This window comes from Microcaecilia unicolor, chromosome 2, assembly GCF_901765095.1.
Source record: "Microcaecilia unicolor chromosome 2, aMicUni1.1, whole genome shotgun sequence".
Taxonomy (NCBI): Eukaryota; Metazoa; Chordata; class Amphibia; order Gymnophiona; family Siphonopidae; genus Microcaecilia; species Microcaecilia unicolor.
In genome coordinates, this window is record NC_044032.1 from 591,662,946 (window position 1) to 591,689,993 (window position 27,048).

The 27,048-nt window shown below is 44.7% G+C and overlaps 1 protein-coding gene across 2 annotated transcripts in view; it reads left to right on the forward strand.

Annotated features, from left to right (window-relative positions):
* The window catches only part of AADAT (aminoadipate aminotransferase), an 84,246-nt gene that overhangs the window by 13,737 nt on the left and 43,461 nt on the right, over positions 1 to 27,048 (forward strand). For both annotated transcript variants that reach the window (XM_030191548.1, XM_030191547.1), the window contains exons 3-6: positions 3,101 to 3,269; positions 11,804 to 11,936; positions 16,046 to 16,120; positions 18,426 to 18,635. In XM_030191548.1, coding sequence (XP_030047408.1) covers positions 3,101 to 3,269; positions 11,804 to 11,936; positions 16,046 to 16,120; positions 18,426 to 18,635 — 587 coding nt within the window. The remainder of the gene's footprint in view (positions 1 to 3,100; positions 3,270 to 11,803; positions 11,937 to 16,045; positions 16,121 to 18,425; positions 18,636 to 27,048) is intronic.

Sequence of the window (27,048 nt, forward strand, 5' to 3'; positions counted from 1 at the left end):
GCTTATTTTTGAAAGAGAATGGTGCCCATCTTTCGACACAAATCGGGAGATGGGCGTCCTTCTCCCAGGGTCGCCCAAATCGGCATAATCAAAAGCCGATTTTGGGCGTCCTCAACTGCTTTCTGTTGTGGGGACGACTAAAGTTCACAGGGGCATGTCGGAAACGTAGCAAAGGCAGGACTGGGGTGTGCCTAACATATGGGCATCCTCAACCGTTAATGGAAAAAAGAAGGGCGTCCCTGACGAGCACTTGGCCGACTTTACTTGGTCCATTTTTTCTTACGACCAAGCCTCAAAAAGGTGCCCGAGCTGACCAGATGACCACTGGAGGGAATCGGGGATGACCTCCCCTTACTCTCCCAGTGGTCACTAACCCCCTCCCACCCTAAAAAAAAATTTTTTCCAGCCTCTATGCCAGCCTCAAATATCATACCCAGCTCCATGACAGCAGTATGCAGGTCCCAGGAGCAGTTTTAGGGGGTACTGTAGTGCACTTCAAGCAGGCGAACCCAGGTCCATCCCCCCCCCCCCCACCTGTTACACTTGTGGTGGTAAATGTGAGCCCTCCAAAACCCACCACAAACCCACTGTACCCACATCTAGGTGCCCCCCTACATCCCTAAGGGCTATGGTAGTGGTGTACAGTTGTGGGGAGTGGGTTTTGGGGGGGTTGGGGGGCACAGCACACATGGTAAGGGAGCTATCCACCTGGGAGCTTTTTCTGAAGTCCACTGCAATGCCCCCCTAAGGTGTCCGGTTGGTGTCCTGGCATGTAAGGGGGACCAGTGCACTAGGAATGTTGGCTTCTCCCATGACCAAATGGCTTGGATTTGGTCGTTTCTGAGATGGGTGTTCTCGGTTTCCATTATTGCCGAAAATCAGGGACGACCATCTCTAAGTACGACCATCTCTAAGGTCGACCTAGATGTTGAGATTTGGGCGTCCCCGACCGTATTATCGAAACGAAAGATGGACGCCCATCTTGTTTCGATAATACGGGTTTCCCTGCCCCTTCGCCGGGACGTCCTGCAAGGACGTCCTCAGGAAAACTTAGGTGCCCCGTTCGATTATGCCCCTCAAAGTAAGTTACAGAATAAACTATAATTGATGGAAAGCACGGCTACAAAATTGATTTATGGTGTAAAAAATTATGATCGAGTTACACCATCCTTGATTGATTTGCACTGGTTTCCGATTGCTGCACATATAGAATTTAAAGTTGCATGTATGGTTTTTTAGATTATTCATGGTCTATGCCCAAGTTCTCATACACAATTATTATCCATTCCTTCTTTAAGATCTTCTTCTCGATTTTGTTTGACATTAAGTTTGGGTTTTCCTACAGTTAAGAATGTGTTACTTAAAAATTTCATGATAGTTCAGTTCATTCAGTTACTAATCTAGTAGTTTATGGAACACTATCCCAGTATCTATACAGACAATGACTAATTACGTGCTGTTCTGAAAATCTTTGAAGATTTACCTGTTTAACAAATATTTTGAATGATCTTTAATAGGTTTTAGATTTGTTTTATTAATTTTTAAGACCCACTTTGATTCTTATGTAGATATAGGCGGGATACAAATATGTATATGGTATGGTAAAACATGGTGGCTAAGGGTGGCATTGGAGGAACAGTGTATGATGTGGAAGGCTGTGAACTTGGAGTTTCAGTTTTTCAAGGAAAAACAGGGCTACATAGGTCAGAGTTCCCAACCTTTGTGGCTGTATGGAGGAGTGGCCTAGTGGTTAGCGTGGTGGACTTTGGTCCTGGGGAACTGGGTTCGATTCCCACTGCAGGCACAGGCAGCTCCTTGTGACTCTGGGCAAGTCACTTAACCCTCCATTGCCCCAGGTACAAATAAGTACCTGTATATAATATGTAAGCCGCATTGAACCTGCTATGAGTGGGAAAGCGCGGGGTACAAATATAACCAAAAAAAAAAAAAGGACCCTATTTCATCCTCAGCTGTCTCTGATACCTTCACCACGCTTAGTCTTTCTCCGTCTCTTTTCCTCCCCTTACCTCCCCCGTTACTGTCCCTGCAGTGAGATGCCACTAGTCTGTCCTCCATCAGCCTCATCACTCTTTTTCTTCTCCTCCCGTCCTCAAGCCAACCATTGCTTCTTTTTTGAGTAACTCCTCCAGTGTCCCTAGATTCATGGACTGAGCCAAGGCTGAACCCACTTTTATCTCTACTTTTTCTTTAGCATAGCGCAGAGCTGTTTTTCTCGTTCTTCCTCTTTTCCTAACTGGAGTGGTGGAGTAGCCTAATGGTTAGAGCAGCAGACTGAGAACCAGGTAAGCCTGGTTCAAATCCCACCATGGCTGCTTGTGATCTTGCAGGGTTAAATGACTTGCCAATTGCTTCAAGTGCAAACTTAGATTATAAGCCTTTCGAGAGCAGGAAAATACTTGAATGTAAGTGGGCATGAGCTAAATCCAAATCCCTTCCTTCCCTTTCTCTAATTCTCAGGAGTTGGGCACTCATGATGTCCTGGAACTACTTCCTTATTTGCACAGAATAGTTATAGCAGCACCTGAACCACACAAATTACACATTTAGCATAACTTTAGATCATATTAAGGAGGCAATAGGGCTCATTTTCAAAAGAGAACAACATCTCAAAAACGGCATGAAGTGGAATTTGGACAGTTTTCTGGGATATCTGTGTGACCAGTCAGCTAAGAATGCTGCCCCCCCCCCCCCCCCCCCCCATACATTCTAATGGCTTGATTTTGTGCATTTTTCCCTTGGATGTTTTTTTTTTTTCTTTCTTTCGAAAATGGTCCTAAAAGACCGATCACAAAAACATCCAGCAAATGGCCATTTTTGAAACAAAATGTTGGATGTTTTTCTGGTTTCAAAATGGCCATGTTTGCTACTGGAGTTTTGGACATTTTTCCCAAAACATCCAAAATCGGATTTAGATGTCATATGAAAAATGCCTCTCCACATGTTTCAGAGTCCTGTGGTTCAATTTTGCTGTTGTAGCTTTTTGAATTCCATGCTTTATCTGTTGATGTTACATTGTGAAACATATAGTTGAAGTCACAGAGAAAATGAATTTCCAACTAATTCTTCCTTTCCATTCTAGCTGAGCTGACCTTGAGGTCACCAAAATCCCTAATCTCCATGGCGGGAGGTTCACCAAATCCAAACACGTTTCCATTCAAGACAGCAAGCATAAAAATTGGAGATGGAACCACCATTACAATTGGAGAGGATTTGATGAAGAGAGCCCTTCAGTACTCCGCCTCAAGAGGGTATAGTAAATGTCAGAACTTTTAAGAAAGGATGTGTCTACCATACCACAACACAATACTACTTTTGCGAATTATTTCTGTAGAAGTACTCGATAGATGCAATGCTGTACAGGTACACACAAGACAAATCCTACTCCGTGGTGCTTACAGTCTAGTTAAGACAAATGAGGCATCGGGAAATGTATTTATTCTGCCTACTTAAAATCAACTAGGCTGTTAATGGGGAGAGAGTGAAGACTCAAAATTTAAAAGGTGGAACTTGAACTATGGCCAAAAAGTGAGGACCACACCAACTCAGGATAGCTATTTTAGGCAAGATGGAAAGTATGGAATCTGAAATTAGAGGTGGAGGAAAAGGACAGAGGTAAGAACCACTTGCCTAAGGGGGAGAGAAAGAACACAAAAGAAGAGAGCTAATAAGAAGCTGTAGAGTGAAAGTACTCATAGTTGAAAAGGAACTGTATGCAGAAGTGGATGCGAAGCCAATGGAATGACTTGAAAAGAAGGGCTGCATCATCATAATATTATTGCAGGAAGATTAGTTATGCCACTGAACTTTCTACTGACATATGGAATGAGGTCCTTGAGCAGCAGATCTATTGAGAGCAGGTTGCAGTAGTCTAGGAATCAGTCTCTGAGATGAATGGTGATTATCTAAAATTTGCTATGCCTTTATCCCCAAACGAGTATTTAATCTGTAATTGAGGATGTTGATAATTGTTCTCAGATTGCATTAAAGATTAGCAAAAGTTGCATAGAGTGTCCAGGTCACTGAGGAAGTAATGCTTGGTGATACATTAGACTGGGTATTGCAGCTGTGTATTGATTCAGTAGAAGGTAATAGTGACTTAGGCAGGAGCACCAGTCCTGGTCAATTTTTTCCACCCCCTGCATGCTATCCGCCTGATTCTATAAAGGTCTTCCAAGTTTGAACACCCAAAATTGGGCACGGATACCACTTTTCTTTGCACTTATGAGCTCAAGGTGCACATAACTGCATGTGCCCAGATATAGAATTCCCTTTCAGAACTGTAAGTCTTCCAGGAACAGGGAAAATACCTAGTGTACCTGAATATAAATCACCTTGAGTTATTACTACTGAAAAAGTGTGAGCTAAACCTAAATAAGGGGCCCTTTTACTAAAGGTTGGCTTGCACTAATAGCGGATGTAATGCTGCACATCCTATTTTATACCTGTGTGTCACATGGCACTTAGTGCATGCTAGTGTCCATTAGTATTTGCTAAGCTTTAGTAAAAGAGCCCCTGTATAAATATATTAGGATATATTTGTTTAATCTTTCAAGAAATTAAGTGGTGGATCAGAGGGTTTCAAACACAGTGAAAGTGAAAAGAGAGAAAGAGAGGATAGGAATAGGAATGAAAGAGTAGTTTATTCTCTGCCATCCAGTTTCTGACAGCCATGCTTTAGGGATTTTCTGAATCCTAGGTAACATTCCTGACTGTTCCTTTCTCTTAACTTTGTCTGTAAACTTGTCTAAGCTCTTTCTGGACCCCTGGTTATTATCATTCCTTCTCGTCCCACCAGACCAGTCCAGATAACTGGGTTTGTGCTGTCCTGCCAGCAAGTGGAGACTGACAACCTTGGGGTACACCACAGTTTGTTTGATATGATGTAGGTGATGCATTTTGCCAGTCAGCTACATTCCAACAATCTTGAAGATAAGAGCCAAAACCAAGCTAAGACATTTCCATTGACATTTCTATTTCACTTAGATGATTAAGTAATATTGAATTCTCAACAATGTCAAAGGAAGCAACTGGTTTGGCTTCACGTCCGAACATGGTGCGTATTTTCCTTTGGGTTAAACTCAGGGGTGGACTGACCATTCGGGCAACCGAGCAGTGCCCGAGGGCCCAGAGGCTGTAGGGGGCCCAGAGCCTCTTCAGGGATGCCCGTCGCACACTACAGCCCTAACCGGTCCTACCTTTAAAGGCGCGCCGCTGGTGATCTAGTGGCCTCTGCGGGGGGGAATATGTTCTTTCCTGACCGCAGTGCTGCTGCTATTCCCCCTGCCAGGCACCGCCATACTTTTAAAATGACGGCCAAGACTACAGTGGGAAGTCTCAGCCATTATTTTGAAAACACGGCGGCGCCAGTAGGCAGAGGAATAGCGGCAGCACAGCGGGCAAGAAAGAACATGCTCCCTCCCCCCCCCCCCCCCACCCCCCCCCCCCCCCCCCCCCCCCCCGCAGAGACCACCAGACCACCAGGGCCCTTCAGGTAGTACCAGGGCAGCGGGGGCATTGGCTGTGGCGGTAGGGGGACAGCAGTAGGGGGTATGTCGGGCAGCAGCCAGGTGGGGGGTCAAGACCACTCCCAGTCCACCCCTGGTTAAACTTATCTATCCACACAGTCATTTGTTGATTTCCCCTCTGGGATTTAAACTTGGTCTTGCTACCTTAGTTCAGTCTCCTTTTGAACCTCTGGATACCACAATCTTAAAGATATCACCCTTAAGACAGTTTTTCTTTTAGCTATTTATTCGACTCTAGAGGCAAATTTCAGAATTGCAGTCCTTGTCCAGTAGAGAGGTTTTTTTTTTTTGGTCTTCAATGAGGATGTTACGTCTGTGGCCGTGACCACCCTCAGACTTACCCTGTTTCTGGGAGTCAGTGGCTGTGCTGGCTTCTGCTTGTCTCTGTCTCTGTCTTGGTTTCTCTCTGGCTCTGTGTGCTGATTGCCCTACTGAACCTCACCTGTGTGGGCTATGCCTTTTCCAAGATGGCTGCCGCCGACTCCTCTATGCCAGTATCCAAGATGGCTGCCGCTGGGCTGACTGCTCTGTGTGTCAAGCCTCTGTTTGGATGCAAGGTGATTGCTGCAGCTGTGCCTCTGGTGTGGAAGGGCTTTATTAATCACTTAGAGACTACAGCCCAGGCCTTTGCATTTCATCTAGGGCCCTGGTGTATAGAGTGCTCTGTACACTGTTTGCTCTGTGTGAGTTTCTATGTTTGACTAGATAGCTTAGGCACCGTGTGGCTTGTTAGCCTGTGTATAGCTTTGCTAGTGCTCTGTGTTTGTTTAGACTAGCCAGCTTAGGCACCGTGTGGCTTGTTAGCCTGTGTATAGCTTTGCTAGTGCTCTGTGTTTGTTTAGACTAGCCAGCTTAGGCACCGTGTGGCTTGTTAGCCTGTGTATAGCTTTGCTAGTGCTCTGTGTTTGTTTCCAGTGCATGACTTGTTAGCTTGGGCACAGTTTTGTTGTTAGCTGGTGTATAGCTTTCAAGTCTCCTGAGTGTGCTCTGTGTATGTTTCTTGTGTATGACTGGTTTGCCTGGGTATAACGTTTCTATTAGCCTAGGTACAGTTTACTAGTCATTGTGTTTAAACCTGCCGACTGCCAGAACCCGGACAGTCCCTGCCTGTCGGCCTTGCCTGCGCCTAGGTGCCAGGGGGCACTCCTGGATCTTCATTCCTGCTGTTCCTGCTTGCAAGTTCCAGTTCCGGGTTTTCCTGTAAGTCCTACCGGCTGCCAGAACCTGAGGGCTCAACTCTCGGGGAAAGGTGGTCAAGCGTAGGTGAAGCCTAGGTCCAGTGTGTTCCAGTCCAGCGGGTTTCACTCCTGTATGTTCCAGTCCTGTGGGGCCCTCCAGTGTATTCCAGTCCAGCGGGCTCCACTCCAGTGCGCACCCGTCCGGTGCGTTCCAGTTCCGTGTATTCCAGTGTAGAACTCCAGTCCGGGGTTCCGTTCCAGTTTTGTCTCATCTCTACCTTGGAGGTGATCTTGCCTGCCACTGCCGCTCCACAGTAGTGGCCCATGGGCTCACGAACCCAGTGCTCCCGGGGAAGAAGCCTGACAGTATGCCAAGGTCCTCGAGCGCGCGACAGAATGCAAAGGCCATGAGCCCGGCAAGAACCCCCACCCAGCCGACCCAGCTGGGGTCCAGCTCCGTCATTGTGCTTGATCCTTCTATGACTCTTCGTCAGTATCGTGGGAAACTGTTGTCTCATCCTGTTTTGAAGAAGACCCCTGAAGCGGCAGCTGAGAGAAAACGTGTCCGGTGGCTTGGAATCACTGAAAGCCCAGTTTCAGATATGGACCCTTTCATCACGCTCTCAGAGTATCGCCGCAGCCTTGTCCTGAATCCAGCTTTGTGGGATACTCCGGAAGCTGTTGCTGAGAGAAGACGTCTTGGGAGTTCCATGCTCTGGGCCCAGCAGGGGTCCAGTCCCATTCAAGCAGAGCGCCCAGACAAGCCTCTGAATCCAGTCCGAGCAGCGCGTTCAGCCAAGCCTCGGAGCCTAGTCCAAGGGAAGCTCCTAACCGAGTCGCCGACTCCAGTTCAAGTGGCGCTTCCACTCAAGCCTCTGAGTCCAGTCCAAGGGATGCTTTCGACCGAGTCTTCAATTCCAGTCCAAGCAGCGCTTCAAGCTAAGTCTCTGCGTCCAGTTCAAGTGGCGCTGTCTACTGAGCCTTCTAGTACCAGTTTGGATCCCAGTTCCAACCCCATTTTTGATCTGGATCCGTTTCTGACACTCCAGGATTACCGGGTTGCACTTTTGTCTGATCCAGCCTTGAAGAATACTCCTGAAGCTGCAGCAGAGAGAAGGCGTGTCTCCTGGCTTGGGTTTGAAGAGAACCCAGTTTCTGCTATTGACCCTGCTACCAAGCTCTTCTTTTATCGCTTCCAGCTTCTCTCGGATCCAGCCCTGCGGGATACTCCTGAAGCCCAAGCTGAAAGAAGGTGGCTTCCTGATTTTGCCCGCCGAACTTCTGAGTCCAGCCTGAAGGGCTTTGCCAGTCAAGATGCTGAGTCTGGATCGAGTTGCAGTTCCAGTCAAGATGCTGAGTCTGGATCGAGTTGGAGTTGCAGTTCCAGTCAAGATGCTGAGTCTGGATCGTGTTGCAGTTCCAGTCAAGATGCTGAGTCTGGATCGAGTTGGAGTTCCAGGCAAGAGGCTGAGTCTGGATCAAGTTGCGGTTCCAGTCAAGATGCTGAGTCTGGATCGAGTTGCGATTCCAGTCAAGATGCTGAGTCTGGACCGAGTTGGTGTTCCAGGCAAGATGCTGAGTCTGGATCAAGTTGGTGTTCCAGTCAAGATGCTGAGTCTGGATCAAGTTGGTGTTCCAGTCAAGATGCTGAGTCTGGATCGAGTTGGTGTTCCAGTCAAGATGCTGAGTCTGGATCGAGTTGCAGTTCCAGTCAAGATGCTGAGTCTGGACCGAGTTGCAGTTCCAGGCAAGATGCTGAGTCTGGATCGAGTTGCGGTTCCAGGCAAGATGCTGAGTCTGGATCGAGTTGCGGTTCCAGGCAAGATGCTGAGTCTGGATCGAGTTGCGGTTCCAGTCAAGATGCTGAGTCTGGACCGAGTTGCGGTTCCAGTCAAGATGCTGAGTCTGGATCGAGTTGCAGTTCCCGTTACAATCAAGGGGTTGATTCCAGTCCGGGTCCAAATCCCGGCTCAGTTTTGGATACCAACCCAGGTTTCAGTTCCAGATCTGCTTCTGTTCAGACTTCTAGTTCCTGTCAAGACTGGGATGCCACTTTGGGCCCCAGCCCAGCTTCTGATGTCAGCTGGGGTAGTGGCTTCAGCCTTGCTCTTGCCATTACACGGAATTGCCAAGAGGTCCAGGACATTGTGGGTTCCCTCTGGGAAGGGTTACATTTGAATTTTGTTCCTCTTGATGCATCCATGTTCCTGAGGTGGCCCCGTGGTGATTCGAAGGAGCCTCCTGGTCACAGGTGCTACTTTTGTCTGCCAGTTTTGAACTTCCTTGTGACTTCCAGTCCAGTGATCTATGTCTGGCTTTTGAGACCCATCAGGAGGTTTCACCATAGTTACCCCTGGACACCTGAACTCGTCAGGGAGACCGAGAGGGGGGTCTTGAGGAGGGGGTACTGTTACGTCTGTGGCCGTGACCACCCTCAGACTTACCCTGTTTCTGGGAGTCAGTGGCTGTGCTGGCTTCTGCTTGTCTCTGTCTCTGTCTTGGTTTCTCTCTGGCTCTGTGTGCTGATTGCCCTACTGAACCTCACCTGTGTGGGCTATGCCTTTCCAAGATGGCTGCCGCCGACTCCTCTATGCCAGTATCCAAGATGGCTCCCGCTGGGCTGACTGCTCTGTGTGTCAAGCCTCTGTTTGGATGCAAGGTGATTGCTGCAGCTGTGCCTCTGGTGTGGAAGGGCTTTATTAATCACTTAGAGACTACAGCCCTGGCCTTTGCATTTCATCTAGGGCCCTGGTGTATAGAGTGCTCTGTACACTGTTTCAGTGTTTGCTCTGTGTGAGTTTCTATGTTTGACTAGCCAGCTTAGGCACCGTGTGGCTTGTTAGCCTGTGTATAGCTTTGCTAGTGCTCTGTGTTTGTTTAGACTAGCCAGCTTAGGCACCGTGTGGCTTGTTAGCCTGTGTATAGCTTTGCTAGTGCTCTGTGTTTGTTTAGACTAGCCAGCTTAGGCACCGTGTGGCTTGTTAGCCTGTGTATAGCTTTGCTAGTGCTCTGTGTTTGTTTCCAGTGCATGACTTGTTAGCTTGGGCACAGTTTTGTTGTTAGCTGGTGTATAGCTTTCAAGTCTCCTGAGTGTGCTCTGTGTATGTTTCTTGTGTATGACTGGTTTGCCTGGGTATAGCGTTTCTATTAGCCTAGGTACAGTTTACTAGTCATTGTGTTTAAACCTGCCGACTGCCAGAACCCGGACAGTCCTGCCTGTCGGCCTTGCCTGCGCCTAGGTGCCAGGGGGCACTCCTGGATCTTCATTCCTGCTGTTCCTGCTTGCAAGTTCCAGTTCCGGGTTTTCCTGTAAGTCCTACCGGCTGCCAGAACCTGAGGGCTCAACTCTCGGGGAAAGGTGGTCAAGCGTAGGTGAAGCCTAGGTCCAGTGTGTTCCAGTCCAGCGGGTTTCACTCCTGTATGTTCCAGTCCTGTGGGGCCCTCCAGTGTATTCCAGTCCAGCGGGCTCCACTCCAGTGCGCACCCGTCCGGTGCGTTCCAGTTCCGTGTATTCCAGTGTAGAACTCCAGTCCGGGGTTCCGTTCCAGTTTTGTCTCATCTCTACCTTGGAGGTGATCTTGCCTGCCACTGCCGCTCCACAGTAGTGGCCCATGGGCTCACGAACCCAGTGCTCCCGGGGAAGAAGCCTGACAGTATGCCAAGGTCCTCGAGCGCGCGACAGAGGAAAAGCTTGTGTTTAGACTGATTCCATCCTTCCTTCCCAAAGTGGTGTCATCCTTCTACCTGAATCAGACTGTCTCTTTACTTGTTTTTCAGTCTTAAAAATGAGGGTAGTGCAGTTGCTTTGTACAAATTGGGCATGGGATACATAGAGTGGAGGAGTGGCCTAGTGGTTAGAGCACTGGTCTTGACATCGCACTGCTGCTCCTTGTGGTCTTGGGCAGGTCACTTAACCCTCCGTTACCTCAGGTACAAACTTTGATTGTGAGCTCTCCTGGGACAGAATTACCTAGTGTACCTGAATGTAACTCACCTTGAGCACTACTGAAAAAGGTGTGAGCAAAATCCAAATAAATAATAAATAAACATTGAAGAAGTACCTGAAGAGTGTGAAGGCAATAAAGAAATCAAATAAGCTCTTTATTCGTTTCACTGGAGCACATAAAGGGGAAGTTGCATCAAAAGCGACAGTTGCTCACTGGGTTAAAGAGGCCTTTGCTTCCGTGTATATTCTACATGGTCATTTAGTTCTAGACATTTTGAAAGCTTATTCTACGTGAGGTCAATCTGCTTCTTGGGTGGAAAACTCCTTTGTTTTTCCTCATGACATTTGCAAAGCAGCAACCTGGAAATCTATGTATTGTTTTGACCATCACCACAGATTGGATGTTCAAGCTTAAAGTGATGTGGTCCTTGGGGCCCAAAGTATTAGTGACAGGGATTTTAGTGTTCAATCCTCAGGAGTCCTGCTTTGGGTACATACCATGGTCCTGGATTTGTCTGGTAAGACAATAAGGAGGGTAAACTAGTTCTTACCTGCAGATTTTCTTTCTTTTGAGTCCCTCCAGACCAGACCAGAATCCACCCATAGTTCTTAGCATCAGTTTGTTTTCCATCTCCTGAAGCATAAAGCTTTTGATTTGGCTAGTGCATTATTCTTGTTTGATCTTTAGTCTGGAGAGCTTTATCCTTCATCAGTGGGTCTCTGTTGAGTGGTTAATTATCTCCTAAGGGAGTGTTTCCCTTTTAATTGCCTTTGCTCTTCTGCTTTATTATGATGAAATACTGACTGGCCATGGGGTTACATAGGGTTCTTAAGTGATGACATCACAGATCAGTGGTCCTCAGTCTCCTCCTGTTGGCATAACAGCATAAACCCAAGGGTCTGGACTGGTCTGGAAGAACTCAAGAAACGAAAATTAGCAGCTAAGAACTAATCTACCCTTATTGTTAAATGTGGTTAGTGTGTATAAACCAAAGATGTGTACTGCATATCTTAAACCCAGTCTGACTTTTACAATACTGATTTAAAATATTCTTAAAGTCAAACTAATCAACTCATCCCAGTTTCCAATGTTGTATACATGAATTTTGTTTTTTATATTATTGGTCTTTCAGAATTCCAGAATTATTATCTTGGTTAAATGACCTACAAAAGAGTCTTCATAATCCTCCTACTGCCAGCTATAGTCCAGAGAAGGGGAAAATGTCACTGTGTGTCACTACTGGAAGCCAAGAGGGACTAAGCAAGGTAGGACAGGGTAGGGTGCATTATTTACTGTAAATCCGATTTTATGCATTTAGACCTATTTACTAATAACATAGTTTAAATGAAGAAATGATCACACACTAGTAGCACTACGGGGGGGGGGGGGGATTCTGTAAGTGGGCACCTACTACTAATCTATTTCTATAGTGCTACTAGACATAGTCTGTGTAGTACACATTATCCCCTGGATTCTATATATTGTGCGCCTAGAGATCCTCACCTAAATCAGCAAGGATTCTTTAAAAATGCACCTAGCTTAACAAGCTAATGAGCACTGATATCAGCGCTTAACAAGCAATAATGAGCACTAATTGGCACTGATTAGAATTTAGGCATAGACATCGCTAAGCGTATTCTGTAACGATGTGTGCCAAACTTCTAAGGCACGCAGGCAAAAAGGGGTGTGGTTATGGGCGGGGAAATAGCATTTTGTGAGTTCTGAAATTTATGCACCTAGTTTTAGAATATGGCCCAGGGCACTTATGTGCTGGGATTTATGCCATGTTTTGGTGTAAATGGATGCGTGTAGATTTAGGCACTGAAATAGCTAAGCATATTCTATAATCGGCGCCTAAATCTAGGCACCAATTATAGAATACGCTTGGCACTTGTATATACAGTGCACGTCGGATAAGCGCATGCTCTGTTTAACTGCATGCCATACTTCGGTCCCGTTTTTGGCGCCATCAATTTCTATGGGGACAAACTTCGGTTTAGCGCACCACTGATAAGTGCAAGATTTGCTTATATGCATGGTTTAAGACCGCTCCTCTTCAGTAAAGACTCCGCATAAGCGCGCGCATGGAATATGGAAGCCGATTGGCGCGTGGCAAAGGGGTGGTAAATTTGAAATCTCGTTGGTTAACTGCCACAGGTAGAATAAGCGAAAGAATGTTGTTAGAGTGTACACTGGAGTCGTCGTTGTCTCGCAACTGTAAGACTTTAACACTGGCTGAACGAATAGAAGTTCTTAAAAAATTAGAAAACAAACAAAGTCAAGCATCTATTGCTAAAACAATATGGTGTCAATCCCAGTCAAATTTCATGTATCTTGAAGCAGAAAGATCAGCTTCTGGAGACTGGCAAAACAATACAAATCCACACCGGAAATGAAAATGGGCGGGAAAAGCTGAGGAGGTAGAAGATGCTCTTCTTCGATGGTTTTCTCAAGTCAGGAGCAGACAGTTTCCTGTCAGTGGTCCACTTCTTATGGAGAAAGCTAATCAGCTAGCTGAAAGTCTTGGACTAACTGAATTCAAAGCCACTGTTGGATGGTTGGAAAGATGGAAGGAGAGGAACAACATAAAATTCAAGAAACAGCATGGTGAAAAACAAGACGCTGATGACTTTGGTGCTGAAAATTGGGTTGTTTCAGTTCTTCCTACCATCTTGAATGAGTTTGCACCTCGTGACATTTTCAGTGCTGACGAAAACGGACTCTACTGGCCAGTGCTTTTTTTGTAGAAAAAAAGATGCCGGTACTCATTATGAGCGGGGTCACCACATATGGCGCCACCCCTATGATAGCCACACCCCTTATACCAGCCATGGTGCATAGAAAATAAATAACCAGACATCTTTGAAAGATACTAATATAGGAGAAAAAAATAACATGATTTTTTTTCATTATAAATAATTTCTGTAAGCTGTTACAGCTCCAGTATACAAATGAATACTGATGTGTTCAAAAATGATTTGAAATGGAGGAAAAGCCTCAAATGCAAGGGAGTACTCCGTCGTTAATTCTCACAACATAAGGGAGGTCCCTTAAATCATCATGGGCAAAAACCTCCTATGTCAAAAGTTAAGCTGCTATGTTGTTCTAACCGTGTATTTCTACTGAACGGTCAAGAAAAATACACTTATCTCTAAATCTTGCAGTCAAAATGACACCTCCCACGGCCCAACTTCGGCCCAAGTTTTGAATTCTGCCTCAGGGTCCGTGGTGTCTGACTGAAGAAATCTACAAACAGAACAAATTTAGTCACATCATTATATTACTTATAAACATCAACCTCACCAAACGTTCTCAAGTTCCCCTCACAATGTGCACACTATCACCGGCTTTAACTTCTGACTGCCAGTCAAAATGGCCGCAGTTTTTAAAGTCTCACGTCAGACACTACCAGGGCAAAACCCACCCCGGGAAGTGTCAATCAAATGACATCACACTTGCTAAAAAAATTGGTTCCATTCAATCCTGGTGTTTATCCCATATGGATGCAGAGTGCGAAAGTTGACTGTTGAATACCTACATCATTCATTGTAGAATTAGTATCGCTAGCACTTAAAAATAATTTTTTCCAATTTGAAGGCAGACTTTTCAAACAGATAACAGGGGTCACTATGGGCGTCACTATCGCACCTTCAGTGACGAATTTATTCGTGGCAGACTTTGAGGAGAAATACATCTGTGTTTCACCGTGGTTTGACAAAGTCAAACTGTGGTTGAGATTCATAGATGACATTTTTTGTCTTTGGACAGGGACTAAAGAAGAACTTGAAAATTTTGTGAAGTTCCTGAACAATTGACATTTTTTTTTGAGATTCACTATGCAATTTGACATACATACTATATCATTTTTGGATGTCTCAGTCATGAAGAGGAACAACAAATTCCACACCACTATTTTCCGAAAAGAAACCGACAAACACCTTCCTGGATTATGATAGCTGCCATCCGAAAAAGTTGAAAGACAGTTTACCTTTCTCTCAATTCTTGCGTTTTAGGCGCATTTGTTCTGATATCTCTGAATACAAAAGCAGAGCCAGAGAATTGAGTTCCAGATTGAGAGATAGAGGATACCCTAAGGAAGTTATACAACAAGCCTATAGACGGACCAAATACAATAATCGTGATTATCTTTTTTTGCCCAGGCAGGTAAATAACAATGAGGACGAAGAAACTCTAACTTGTATGGTGCGTCATTCCACTACAGTCAATAGGTTTGCCAGTATAATAAGGAGTAACTGGCATGTTATACAAACGTTACCTGGCTTTGAAAATATGAAGTTTGAGCGTAACTTATGCTCATAAATTTAAGCTCATAAACTTTGAAGCGTAATTTATGCTCTTAATGTATGTTAAATCTATGAGCATAATAGGCCCTAAATTAAGAGCATAAATTTAGGAACATAGATTATGTTTGTAATTTAGGAGCATAAATTTAAGAGCATAGTCTTTATAGAATATGGCCCATAGGAGGAGATTCTATATATGAAGCCTAAAAAATTGACGCTGAAATCAGTGCCTACTAATCATATTCTTTAGGCGCCGATTATAGAATAAGCTTAGTTGATATTTCAGCACCTAAATCTGTGTGCATCCATTTACGCCAACTAAAACATGGCGTAAAGCCTGGAGCGTAGATTTAGGCACACTGGGCCATATTCTATAACTAGGTGCCTAAATTTCGGAATGCCGACGAAACACCCATTTCCCCGCCCATAACCACACCCCTTTTTGCCTGCATGCATTAGAAGTTTGGCGCACATCATTATAGAATACGCTTAGCGAGTTGTGTGCCTAAATTCTAATCAGTGCCAATTAGTGCTCATTGCTTGTTAAGTGCTGATATAAGCACTCATTAGCTTGTTAAGCCAATTAAGTTACGCACGGTGTTATAGAATCCACTCGTTCTGGCGCCTAAATCAAAGCACACTATATAGAATCCGGGGGGGTATTCAGCACATTGCTGGCTAAGTTTAGCAGCCAAATTGGATCACATAAATAGCCCGTCTTATCTTTGGCTGCTATAAACTTAACTGGCCAGCACTGAATATTAACTTGGCTGATTAAGTTTAAGCTGGTCAAAAAATAAAAAGACTGGAAACGACCTGGCATTGAATTTCTGGGCTCAGCTCTGATCATGGCACTTAGCTGGCCTGCCTCCTGGAGGCTGAATATCAGCCGGACAGTTTTTTATGTCAACCCATTCACAGACTGAAGGCCATCTCATTTCTTTAATGCTTTATTAAACATCCTGTTATTTAAGTGCAAAGCAATACTACAGGTTACACAGGAGCAAGTTTCTGTCCATTATAAAGTGGAAAATGCACAGGGAAAAGTAAATGTGGCTTTGACCTTGCAGGTGTTTGACATGCTTGTTAACCCTGGAGACAGCATCCTTCTAGATGCACCCACATACTCGGGGAACATGGCAGCAGTAAGTACTACTTAATGGATATAATAGAAACAGAGAAAAATGAAGGTTGATAAAGACCATATTCTGCCCATCCATGCCATCTACTCTCCCTTTCACTCCCTTAAAGATCCTACTTGTACTTGTCCCAAGCTTTCTTAAATTCATATAGTTTTCATCTCTGCCCCCTCCACTGGGAGGCCCTTCCACGAATTTACCACAGTTTCCACGAAGAAGCATTTCCTCAGGTTACTTTTGACTCTGTCCCCTTTCACCTTTGTCCGAAGCCCCCTCATTCCAGAGCTTTCTTTCAGTTGAAAGAGACTCACCTCCTGTGCATTTATGCCACATAGGTATTTAAACTCCTCTATCATTTAAAAAAAAAAAAAACACTCCCTGATGTACTAGCAGCACCCACTTTCCTCCCTTCTCTCCCAATTCCAAAGAATAATCCCTAGTGTCCAGTGGCACCCCCACCCACTCAAAAAAAAAAAACCCACTCCATGGTGTCTACTGACACCCCCCTTCCCTTCCCTCCAACTCCAAAAAAAAAACCCCTAATCCCTGATGTCTAGTGGTATCCCCACACCACTCTCCTGGTTATACCTTAAGAGGCAGGAGCAATGTCTACTCACTCCTGCCGTCAGAACTTCCATTAGGATAAATAGGGGCACCCTGCCCTGTCCGGTGCAGGGTACCATCAGATGCGTCAAGTGGTACCCTGCACTGTTGAACTCATGAAAACTTCATAGGTACTGAAATCCTGCTTCAAATTGGGAAACAAAAATGCTTAATTAAGACTCATCAGACAGATGGAAGTTACCTTCTGAACGATATCGATCCTTCAGTCCTACGCTGCAAAACCATTGTCCAGAAAACTGCAAATCATAGTTACTGAAATCCCGCTTCAATTTGAGAAACAAAAACCCTTCTGAACGATATCGATCCTTCAGTCCTGTAGTGGAAAACCGTTGTCCAGAAAATTGCCAAATCTGATCTTGTGCTTTTTTGCTTGCTTTGGTTTCTTGCTGTACTTGGAACCTTCTCTTCTCCTTTTTCTGAAATCCTTTCTGCATTGCAAACCCAGAGCAAAAGCGTGCTAACCCCACGGTAAATGTGCGGGAAGATTTATTTATCTGCCCCTGGATAGGGAGGATAGCTCCTGGCTGTGCATTTTTGCCATTGGCCTGCAGGAGTGTATTGAGGGCCTGTTTTTACTAAACTCCTCAACTTTGGTGGACATAATGAGGTGAAGGGAGTGAAGATGGCTCTTAAATCCAAGTAAAAATTTCAAGGCCTGTATTAATGCTCATTCAACTGTATAAAAGTCAATGGTGTGTAAAATATGAACTGTACTAGCAAATGTCTATTGGATTAAGCTGTGTATCTCTTGAGTCAGCCTTAACTGCTCTGCTTACATCTCCTGATATTCAAGCATTTATGTTGCTCAAAAGCTTGACAGGAGAGAGAAAATATTTGTGCAAAGGGCTCCCACTTTATGGTCATGCTAGCTAGTTAGCATGATAGTAATATTTGAGGTGCATCCCACCTATCTCAGTCTTCACTTTCCAAACTGCAGAAACTTAAGATACAAGCTACTCTTTGCCGCCTCTTTTTGCTTTGAGTCCCCGTTACTGGAACGCATTACCATTAACGTTAAGAGAGATAGCCGATCATGGTCTGTTCAAGAAGTCCCTGAAGACCTACCTATGTGATCGATCTTACTCCTTTGCTGCTTGACCTCCTGCAATCCCTCATCCCTTTTTCCTATTGTTTCCCACCCTCCCCCTCCACTACCTTATTCTCTGTTGTCCTAGAATTACTATGTTATTCTTTTCCTGAATGTTGTAAGCCACATGGAGCCCGCCTCAGTGGGATTATGTGGGATATAAGTGTTCACAATAAATAAATAAAGTAATGTCAGTGTGCTAGCTCATTAGTGCTTCCACTCCCATTCTCCACCCCTGACATGCCCTGTCAAAACAATATATATAAATAGTGCATGCTTAGCGTGCATAGATGGCAAAACTAACACAGAATGCTTTAGCGCCAGAAGCGTAGCCAGGTTTTGATGTCAGGGGGAGCAGACCTTTTGTAAAATAGGCGTCAGTGTGAAGCTGAAGAGATGATCCACATAGACGCCATATTATTCAAAATCCATTTCGGAGAGTGACTGCTCCTCCTGCACCCCACCTAGCTACACCTCTGTTTAGTGCATCCTGCTTTTAGGCCATTTTTGCTGTGTTAGACATCCGTTAATGTCTAATGCAGCTTAGTAAAAGGGCCTCTGAGTTCTTGTTCTATTTTTAATTTTCTCTTTTATTGGTAGCTGCTGCCTTTGGGCTGTAACCTTATTAACATACCCAGCGACAGAGATGGGATTATCCCGCAAGCCCTGAAAGAAGTTCTGTCCAGGTGGAGAACAGGAACCGCAGCGAACCCCAACAGCACATTCCCCAAACTCCTTTACACAATTCCAAATGGCAGCAATCCCACTGGGACCTCCCTAACCATGGAACGGAAACGTGAAATATACCAGGTACATGAAATGGATGGCAGCTGCTTTTGAATGTGCTGATTCACTGGTTCTAGAAGGTCTTAAACTGTCAGCTTTTATTTCTTTTTCTTAATTTATGTTGATTACTTACTATACTACTACTACTTACCATTTCTGTATCGCAACTAGACGTACGCAGCACTGTACACTTGAACATAGAGAGACAGTCCCTTCTCGACAGAGCTTACAATCTAATTAGGACAGAAAAACAGGACATATAAAAGAGATTAAAAACTGGTTTTAGTACTTTGTAGGCTTCCATAAAACAAGTTCACCCATTTCTATTCTTCTATCACCTTCTCCCACTACTCCAACCAGAGTTACACTTAATCACACTGACCACCCTTCAACATCTTCAGTCCTTCTGTGACTGTTCTCTTGTGCTTGACTGCTTAAATATTAAATGCTTTACTTTTTGTCTATTAGATTGTAAGCTCTTTGAGCAGGGACTGTCTTTCTTCTGTGTTTGTACAGCGCTGCGTACACTTTGTAGCGCTCTAGAAATGTTAAATAGTAGTAGTAGTTGTAAGTGCCATATGTGATGAATTAAGAGTGCTTCATATTTTCTGTTTCATTTGATCCTTATTCCTTTTTTATTATTATTATTATTTTACAAACTATTTTACAAGTCAAATACTTGAACAGGAAAAAACCCGGAAAAGTAAATTATTACATATCACATAAAGAAAAATTATTATTCCCCTTTAGACCACATTTAAGGGGGTGTGTACATTACGTAGCTCAGGAGACAAGCTTAAGGAAATAGTTTCAGAAATGGTTAACACGCTTTAACCACACCCTGACCATTACTTGGAGGGGCATAATCGAAAGGGACGCCCAAGTTTTCCTGAGGACGCTCCTGCGAAGGGGCAGGGAAACCCGTATTATCGAAACAAGATGAGCGTCCATCTTTCGTTTCGCTAATACGGTCGGGGACGTCCAAATCGCGAAATTTAGGTCGACCTTAGAGATGGTCGTCCTTAGAGATGGTCGTCCCCGATTTTCGGCGATAGTGGAAACCGAGGACTCCCATCTCAAACGACCAAATCCAAGCCATTTTGTCGTGGGAGGAGCCAGCATTCGTAGTGCAATGGTCTCCCTGACATGCCAGGACACCAACTGGGCACCCTAGGGGGCACTGCAGTGGACTTCAGAAATTGCTTCCAGGTGCATAGCTCCCTTCGCTTGTGTGCTGAGCCCCCCCAAAACTCACTCCCCTGTAAACATACACCCCTGCAATCAGTTTAACATAGGACTAGACTTTGTCAATGTTTGCTATCAGTATTTTCACCAACATATGTTTACAGGTTTGCTGACCCCTGAGGCAGGCTCACACGCTGGAACACGGCCTTGTCAGGTCCTAGATACTTTTAACTTTGGAAGTTTTTGTTTGTTTTGTTTTTTTGCCTCACTTCTTTGTTGTTGTCTACACGTTTGTGAGGGTTTGGATTTTCTCCTCCTTTTGTGTTTTTGTGTTGCATATGATACAGGAGCAAATTACAAATTGTTTCCCCATTATTATAAGTTTCCAGACATGTTAATAAGTCAGTAGATTAGCTGTGCCCATATCTGTTGATGTCACTACATTGATTGGAAATTGTTACAATCGTTTCACAGTTATTTTGTCAATGGAGCCATATAATAGCTACAATAATTACTTTGTAGGGTTCATTACTTTTGTTGATTTTTGCACTTTTCTATGTTTAGTCCCTTTGTTCCCACATGAGAGAATTCCAATTTCTGTAGATAGCATGTCCCAATTTTGAGATACTCTCCTTTGGTTTCCATGTCTCAGCCTTCACAGTTTCCAGTTGGCTAGCAAATGGCCTCTGACTGTGCTATTCTCAACCAGTTCTAGCAATATACAAGTGTATCTCGGGATGTACAGCTGCATACAAAAGATAGATTTCACACCAATGCATTACGTTAATTTGTTAACAGAGTTAAACCCTGTGCCTTCCTTTTAGTCAGTTCTAAAGATCCTGACATCTTCCCAGGATTGTGTATGGGCTGTCTGTTAAGCTGAATTGAGCAGAGACAGATAAGAATATGTGAATTGCCTTACTGGGTCAGACTAAAAGTCTGTCTAGCCCAGTCTCCTGTTTCTAACAGTGGTCATTCCAGGTCACAAGAACATGGTGGTAGAAGCCCCAAAAGCAGTGCTTTTTTTGTGCCGGTACGTGCCGGTACGTGCCGGTACGGCGTACCGGCACCTTTTTTCCCTAGGGTTCCTGACTTGCGTTCCTGCCGCCCGTCGAGATCCAGCGCCCCTGCCCCAGCTGCCCGCCCTCTTTGCTTCCCGACAGCTCTGCTTTCCGATCCAAACCTTCCCCCCCCCCCCCCCCCCCCCGCGACTCGTTTCAATCTTTTATTTATTTTTTTTACTTGCAGTCACAGTGCCAGCGTTGTTGAGAGGACCAGGCTCGCCTCCTCATGCTTTCCTTCCCTTCACTGTTCCGATTCGCTGCCTCTCAGTGTCCCGCCTTCGCGGAAACAGGAAACAAGTCACAGGAAGGCGGGACACTGAGAGGCAGCGAATCGGAACAGCGAAGGGAAGGAAAGCATGAGGAGGCGAGCCTGGTCCTCTCAACAACGCCGGCGCTGTGACTGCAAGTAAAAAAAATAAATAAAAGATTGAAACGCGTCGCGGGGGGGGGGAGGTTTGGACCGGAAAGCAGGGCTGTCGGGAAGCAAAGAGGGCGGGCAGCTGGGGCAGGGGCGCTGGATCTCGACGTCGGGTGGGGAGAAGGTCTGATGTGAGGGTTGGATGAATGGCAGACCCTGGGGATGAGAGAACAGGGCATATGCTGGGCGCTAGGGGTTGAGGAGAGAGAAGGGTATTTTGCTGGGGCTGGGAGAAGGGAGCTGATTTAGGGAGAAGAGTCTGACTCTGTGGCTGGGAGAAAAAGGGACCAAGGACAGACGTTGAGGTTTGGGGCTGAGGGTCTGATGCTGGGGCTGGAGAAGAAGGGGAGGGCAGGGAAGAGAAAATTGCTGGATATGAAGGAGAGGGGAGGGGAGAGAGGATAATCAGTGGACATGGATGGCAGGGGAGGACAGGGGGCAGAGAAGAATGGGTCGCGGATGGCAGGGGAGGACGGAGCAGAGAAGAATGGCTGGTCACAGATGGCAGGGGAGGACGGAGCACAGAAGAATGGCTGGTCACGGATGGCAGGGGAGGACAGGGGGCAGAGAAGAATAGCTGGTCACGGATGGCAGGGGAGGACGGAGCACAGAAGAATGGCTGGTCACGGATGGCAGGGGAGGACAGGGGGCAGAGAATGGCTGGTCATGGATGGCAGGGGAGGACAGGGGACAGAGGAGAATGGCTGGTCATGGATGGCAGGGGAGGACAGGGGACAGAGGAGAATCGCTGGACATGGGAGGGGAGAGCAGGGGAGAGAGGAGACATGCTGGACATGGATGGAGAGGAGAGCAGGAGATAGAGGAGAATTGCTGGACATGGATGGATGGATGGATGGAGGGGTTGGCGGGGAGAGAGGAGAAATGCACTTGGATGGAGGAGAGGGGAGAGAGAATTATTTCTTTATATGGATACAGGGGAGGGAAGAGAGAGGAGAAATGCTGGACATGGATGGAGCGGAGGAAAGAAAAAAAGAAGATGCACATGGATGGAGATGAGGGAAAGGAAAGAGAGGAGAAAAACTGCACTTGGATGGAGAAAATAGGCAAAAGCTGGATCCATGTTGTACCTCCTCCAGTCAATTCCGCAGAGGAGGATCCAGCTTTTACTTATGGATGTAGGTCAAGAAATGAAGAAGAGGAAAGGAAAGAAATAAACAGAAAGGAAGCTCTAGAAATGGAGTTAAGAGAACAGATAGAGAGCAGCAGAATCAGAGTCTGGGACCAATATGGATAGAAAAACAAAGTCACCAGACAACAAAGGTAGAAAAAATCATTTTATTTTCATTTTAGTGTTTACATCTGCTGTCTTATTTTGCACTGGGTATACTGGAGCTGTATGTAGCTTACAGAAATTATTTATAATGAAAAAAATCATGTTATTTTTTTCTCCTATACTAGTATATTTTCAATGATGTCTGTTTATATATGCCATGGCTGCTATAAGGGGTGTGGCCAATGTGGGTGTGGCTATCATAGGGGTGATATGTGGTGACCCCGTCCACAATGAGTACCGGCACCTTTTTTTCTACAAAAAAAGCACTGCCCAAAAGTATCAAGATTCCATGTTACTGCCCGAGGTGAGGGGGCACATTTTAGCCCCCTGCCATTGCCGACTTTGCCCCCCTCCCGCCGCCAACCCTGTCGACCCCCCCCTCCCGCCACCAACCCGCCGTCGCCTACCTTTGCTGGCGGGGGACCCCGACCCCCGCCAGCCAAGGTCCGCTTCCTCCTGCCACTGCCTTTAAAAATATTCTTTCAGCTGGCGGGGACCCCAACCCCCGCCAGCCGAGCCGAGGTCTTTGAAGTTCTTCTTCGTCCTCGTGCTGTTCAAAGCTGCATCCAGTTTTGGAGTCTGGGGAAATGGGCTTTTCATGGGCATTCTGAAATTTACGCATGTAGTTATAGAATATGGTGTAGTGCGTGTAAATCTACATGCTGGGATTTATGCCACATTTTCGTTGGTATAAATGGATGCGCGTAGATTTAGGCACTGAGATATCAACTAAATGTTTTCTATAATCGGCGCCTGTTATGGAATACGCTTAGTAGGCACTGATTTCAGTGCTGAATTTTTTTTTTAGGTGCCATATATAGATTCTCCGTCTTTATAGTAAAGATCACTGACCATTTTAGTAGCCTCACTCTGGACGCACTCCATCCTGTTTATTATCTTTTTGAAGGCGCCATCTCCAGAATAGTACACAATAGTCTAAATGAGATCTCACCGGAGTCATCACCTCTTTTTTCCTACTGGCCATTCCTCTCCCTATGCACCCAAGCCATCGCATTTTCTTCCTGCTTGCCCACCTTAAGACAGTCACATACAATTACCCCCCAAATCCCTCTCCTCTTTCGTGCATCTAAGTGCAAACAGCGCTGTTTTTAGTGCTGTGAAAGACTCTGCAACCAAATTGCAAAGGACTCAAAACACTTATGATGATCTAAACAATTGGGCAATAAGTCCCCTACAATGACCTCTGACATTTTTGCAATCAGACATATGCAGGCTACAGGTCTAAACTTAGAAGGTTGTCTTGACTTTAATGTAGCTTTTTTAAGAATAGACGTTAGAACAGTACCTCCTAAAATTGTAAGAAAATGTCCAGTTTTCAAAAGACTGTTTTATAAAAAAGTAAACCAGTCAATGATTTGTGCGCTTTATTGAATTGACCCCAGTATGTAGAAATTGCAAGGGGGTGAGTTGGATGTTACTTGGATATGGGCTGGGTGGGTCAAAAATCTACACATATATTCCGCATTTCATAAAGGGATTGTGCATGTAGGACCTGGTACCTCCACTTGCTCCCTGATACTCAGGGGCATAGCCAGCCCTCTGATTTTGTGGGGGACCTAGGAGTGAACTTGGGGGGGGGGAAGGGGAGAAGGCAATCGGTTCCCTTCCCTCCCCCACCCCCGGGTACATTATAAATACCTTTGCTGGCGGCAATGCCGAGATCCTACCAGCGAAAGAAATTCACTGTTGAGCCACTCCCCTTCTCCTGTTGTTGCTGCAGGATACTGCCAGCGCTGCTTAATTTGCGGTGTATCAAATCCAATCCCGCTCACTGGAAACTTGTTCACTTGCTTCACAACTCAAATCCAAAGAATGAGGACATTGTGGACGTTTGGATTTGAGTTGTGAAGCAAGTGGACAAGTTTCCAGTGAGCGGGATTGGATTTCATACACCGCAAGTTGTGGCACTGGCAGTGCACTGTTTTTTAGCTTCCACTCTTATCGAAACATGTTTTGCCTGGGGACATTGCATTGGACATATCATACATAGAGACTGACTGTAGAGTGTTTCATCCGTTATTTATTAAATATAGTTGCCGTCTGCTTTTTTCAGCAGTGTCTTTTTTTCTCCTTTTTTGTGAGTTTGTTCTTCCACTGTTGTTTTTGCTGATGTGCTGAAGCCAGTGATAGTAACCCCATTGAGGTTTTTTTTTTTTTAATTTTAATTAGCCAGTGTGGGCTTTCCTCGGGGAAGCTGAGGCTTCTGCTTTATTATCTTGCTTAATGCTTGTTGTAGCAGTAGTGGATAGGGAACACTCTATATTGGCCTTTTGAGCAAAATTTATACTTTGAGTAGTGATTCACTTCCAGTCTCTGTAGTCTGTGAAAGATGGGGCTCCACATGGGCTGTTGCAGCAAGAAATAGAACTTCAGGTTAACAAGGAACAATATTACATCTTTTTATTTATTTGTTATTTTGCCTTTGTTATACCGCAAATGTTTAGAGCATCAAAGCTGTTGACAGTTATAAAATTAAAAGAGATTATAATATAACCTAGGACCCTGTTTACTAAGGTGTGTTACTGTTTTTAGCGCACCTATAATTAACATACGCGCTAACCATGTAGGCGCCTATAGGGATATTGTAGGCATGTACATGGTTAACGCGCGTTAAAAACGTTAGCACGCCTATAACACTGCTTAGTAAACAGGGCCCCCTTGTGACAAATGACACAAAGACAGAAGACGAAAACAGGAATTTTTAAGAAGGGATGAATAGCACAACAGATATTCCTGAAAACTTCCAGGAAATAGGACACATTTGGATAGGTGGTCTGAGAGTGAGAACCCCACTAGGAAATTTTCTTTTTAAAAAAATCCTGTAAGAACCCCTGTTTCAGCACAGCAAGCGAGCTCATATTTCACTGGCTCAAATAATGAGTTTTATGGCTCATCTGAAAAGCTGTCTGGTAAGACTTCATAAGCTATCAGTTCATTCATCATTCAAAGTGGGCAGTCCCACATCTTTAAAATAGCTTTATGTAATTTTCTTTCCCGAGTAGCCTCCAAAATATAAAAGTAATCAACATGGTTTAAAGAGCTGAGCTCTTTAAATTCTGTGCAAACTACAGCATATATAGGTTTTGGGTTTTTTTTGTATTAAGATACCAATCAGAATTAGAAAATTTAAGCCTAAGAGAAATAAAGATAATTACTTAGTTCACATCACATGGAAAGAGAGAGATAAAATCAACAGCAAACAGTAGATGATCCAGAGAAAATTATCTATCCGCTACACACACCAACATAGCACTCTAACAAACTCCTAATCATTCCACAACTCACTGCTCAAAGAATGACAAATAGAGGAAAAGAATAGATGGCATCAAACAATCTTATCCTGTAGAAGTTTGTTCAACTGCATTAAGGGGTGAATTCTATATATGAAGGAAAAAAAGCACTTTTCTATAAACCTCGCTTAAAGTTAGGCATGGCTTATAGACTTGCGCATGTGCCTGGGAAATCATGGCTAATTTTAGGCACAAATTATTAAACTTTCGGGGTAAATAATACCTACTAGAGTACAAATATTTTAAACTAACACTCACAGTACTTACACTTCAACTCTGTGATCAAATTTACATATACAGTAAAATTTATTCAGTTACATTATGTGGATATGTACAAACTTCCAATATATCTCAAAGAAACCTCAGTATTCCTTGTCTACTAGTTCGCCAACCGCTCACAGTCGCTCATGACGCTCATATATATCTAATCATTCCGCCATTCGTTTTAGTCAATGTGCTCTGAACTATTACATACACATTACATATACATTTGAGGTAACCCTCACTCTTCACACCATATGTTATACAAACGCATAGCAGTCTATGTCCTCAGTAAATTACTTTTAGGCACAGCCATATGGAGCAAATGTACGTGCCTAAATTAGGCGTGTATCCCCCTCATTCTGTATCAGCATTCATGAAAGTTAGGAACATCCCCATTCCACCCTTGACCCTCCCATTTCCGCACCCCCTTTTTGAACCTGCACAGATCCCATGCCTAAAATTACGCATATATATTTCAATTAAATCCAGTTAGTGCCAATAATTGGTTGTTAAGCCAATTATCGGTGCTAATTAGCTCATTCAGTTAAATTGTGCACACAAATTGGGCGTGCACCCGAATGTGCATTTGCAATTTTTAGAATTAGGGGGTAAATCCATAAATACTGAGTCTCCTGGAACTTACAGGGGAATCTCAGATAGAAGGAAGCTGCTATGGCCGACACCCGGGCTCTCTTCATAAGAAAAGACTTCTACGAAGTTGTTTGGCTTGAGTCACATATGGAAAGACCTGAATCTTCAGACACAAAAAAGAAAATCTTTTATTTTGAAACATTTTTTAAGAATCATCAGCTTATCCTGTTCTGTAATGAAAGAGATAGCCCTGTTGGAAATCCTGTGATGCTCCAAAAAACCTGAGAAGTCAAAGCTCACAGGAGCACTT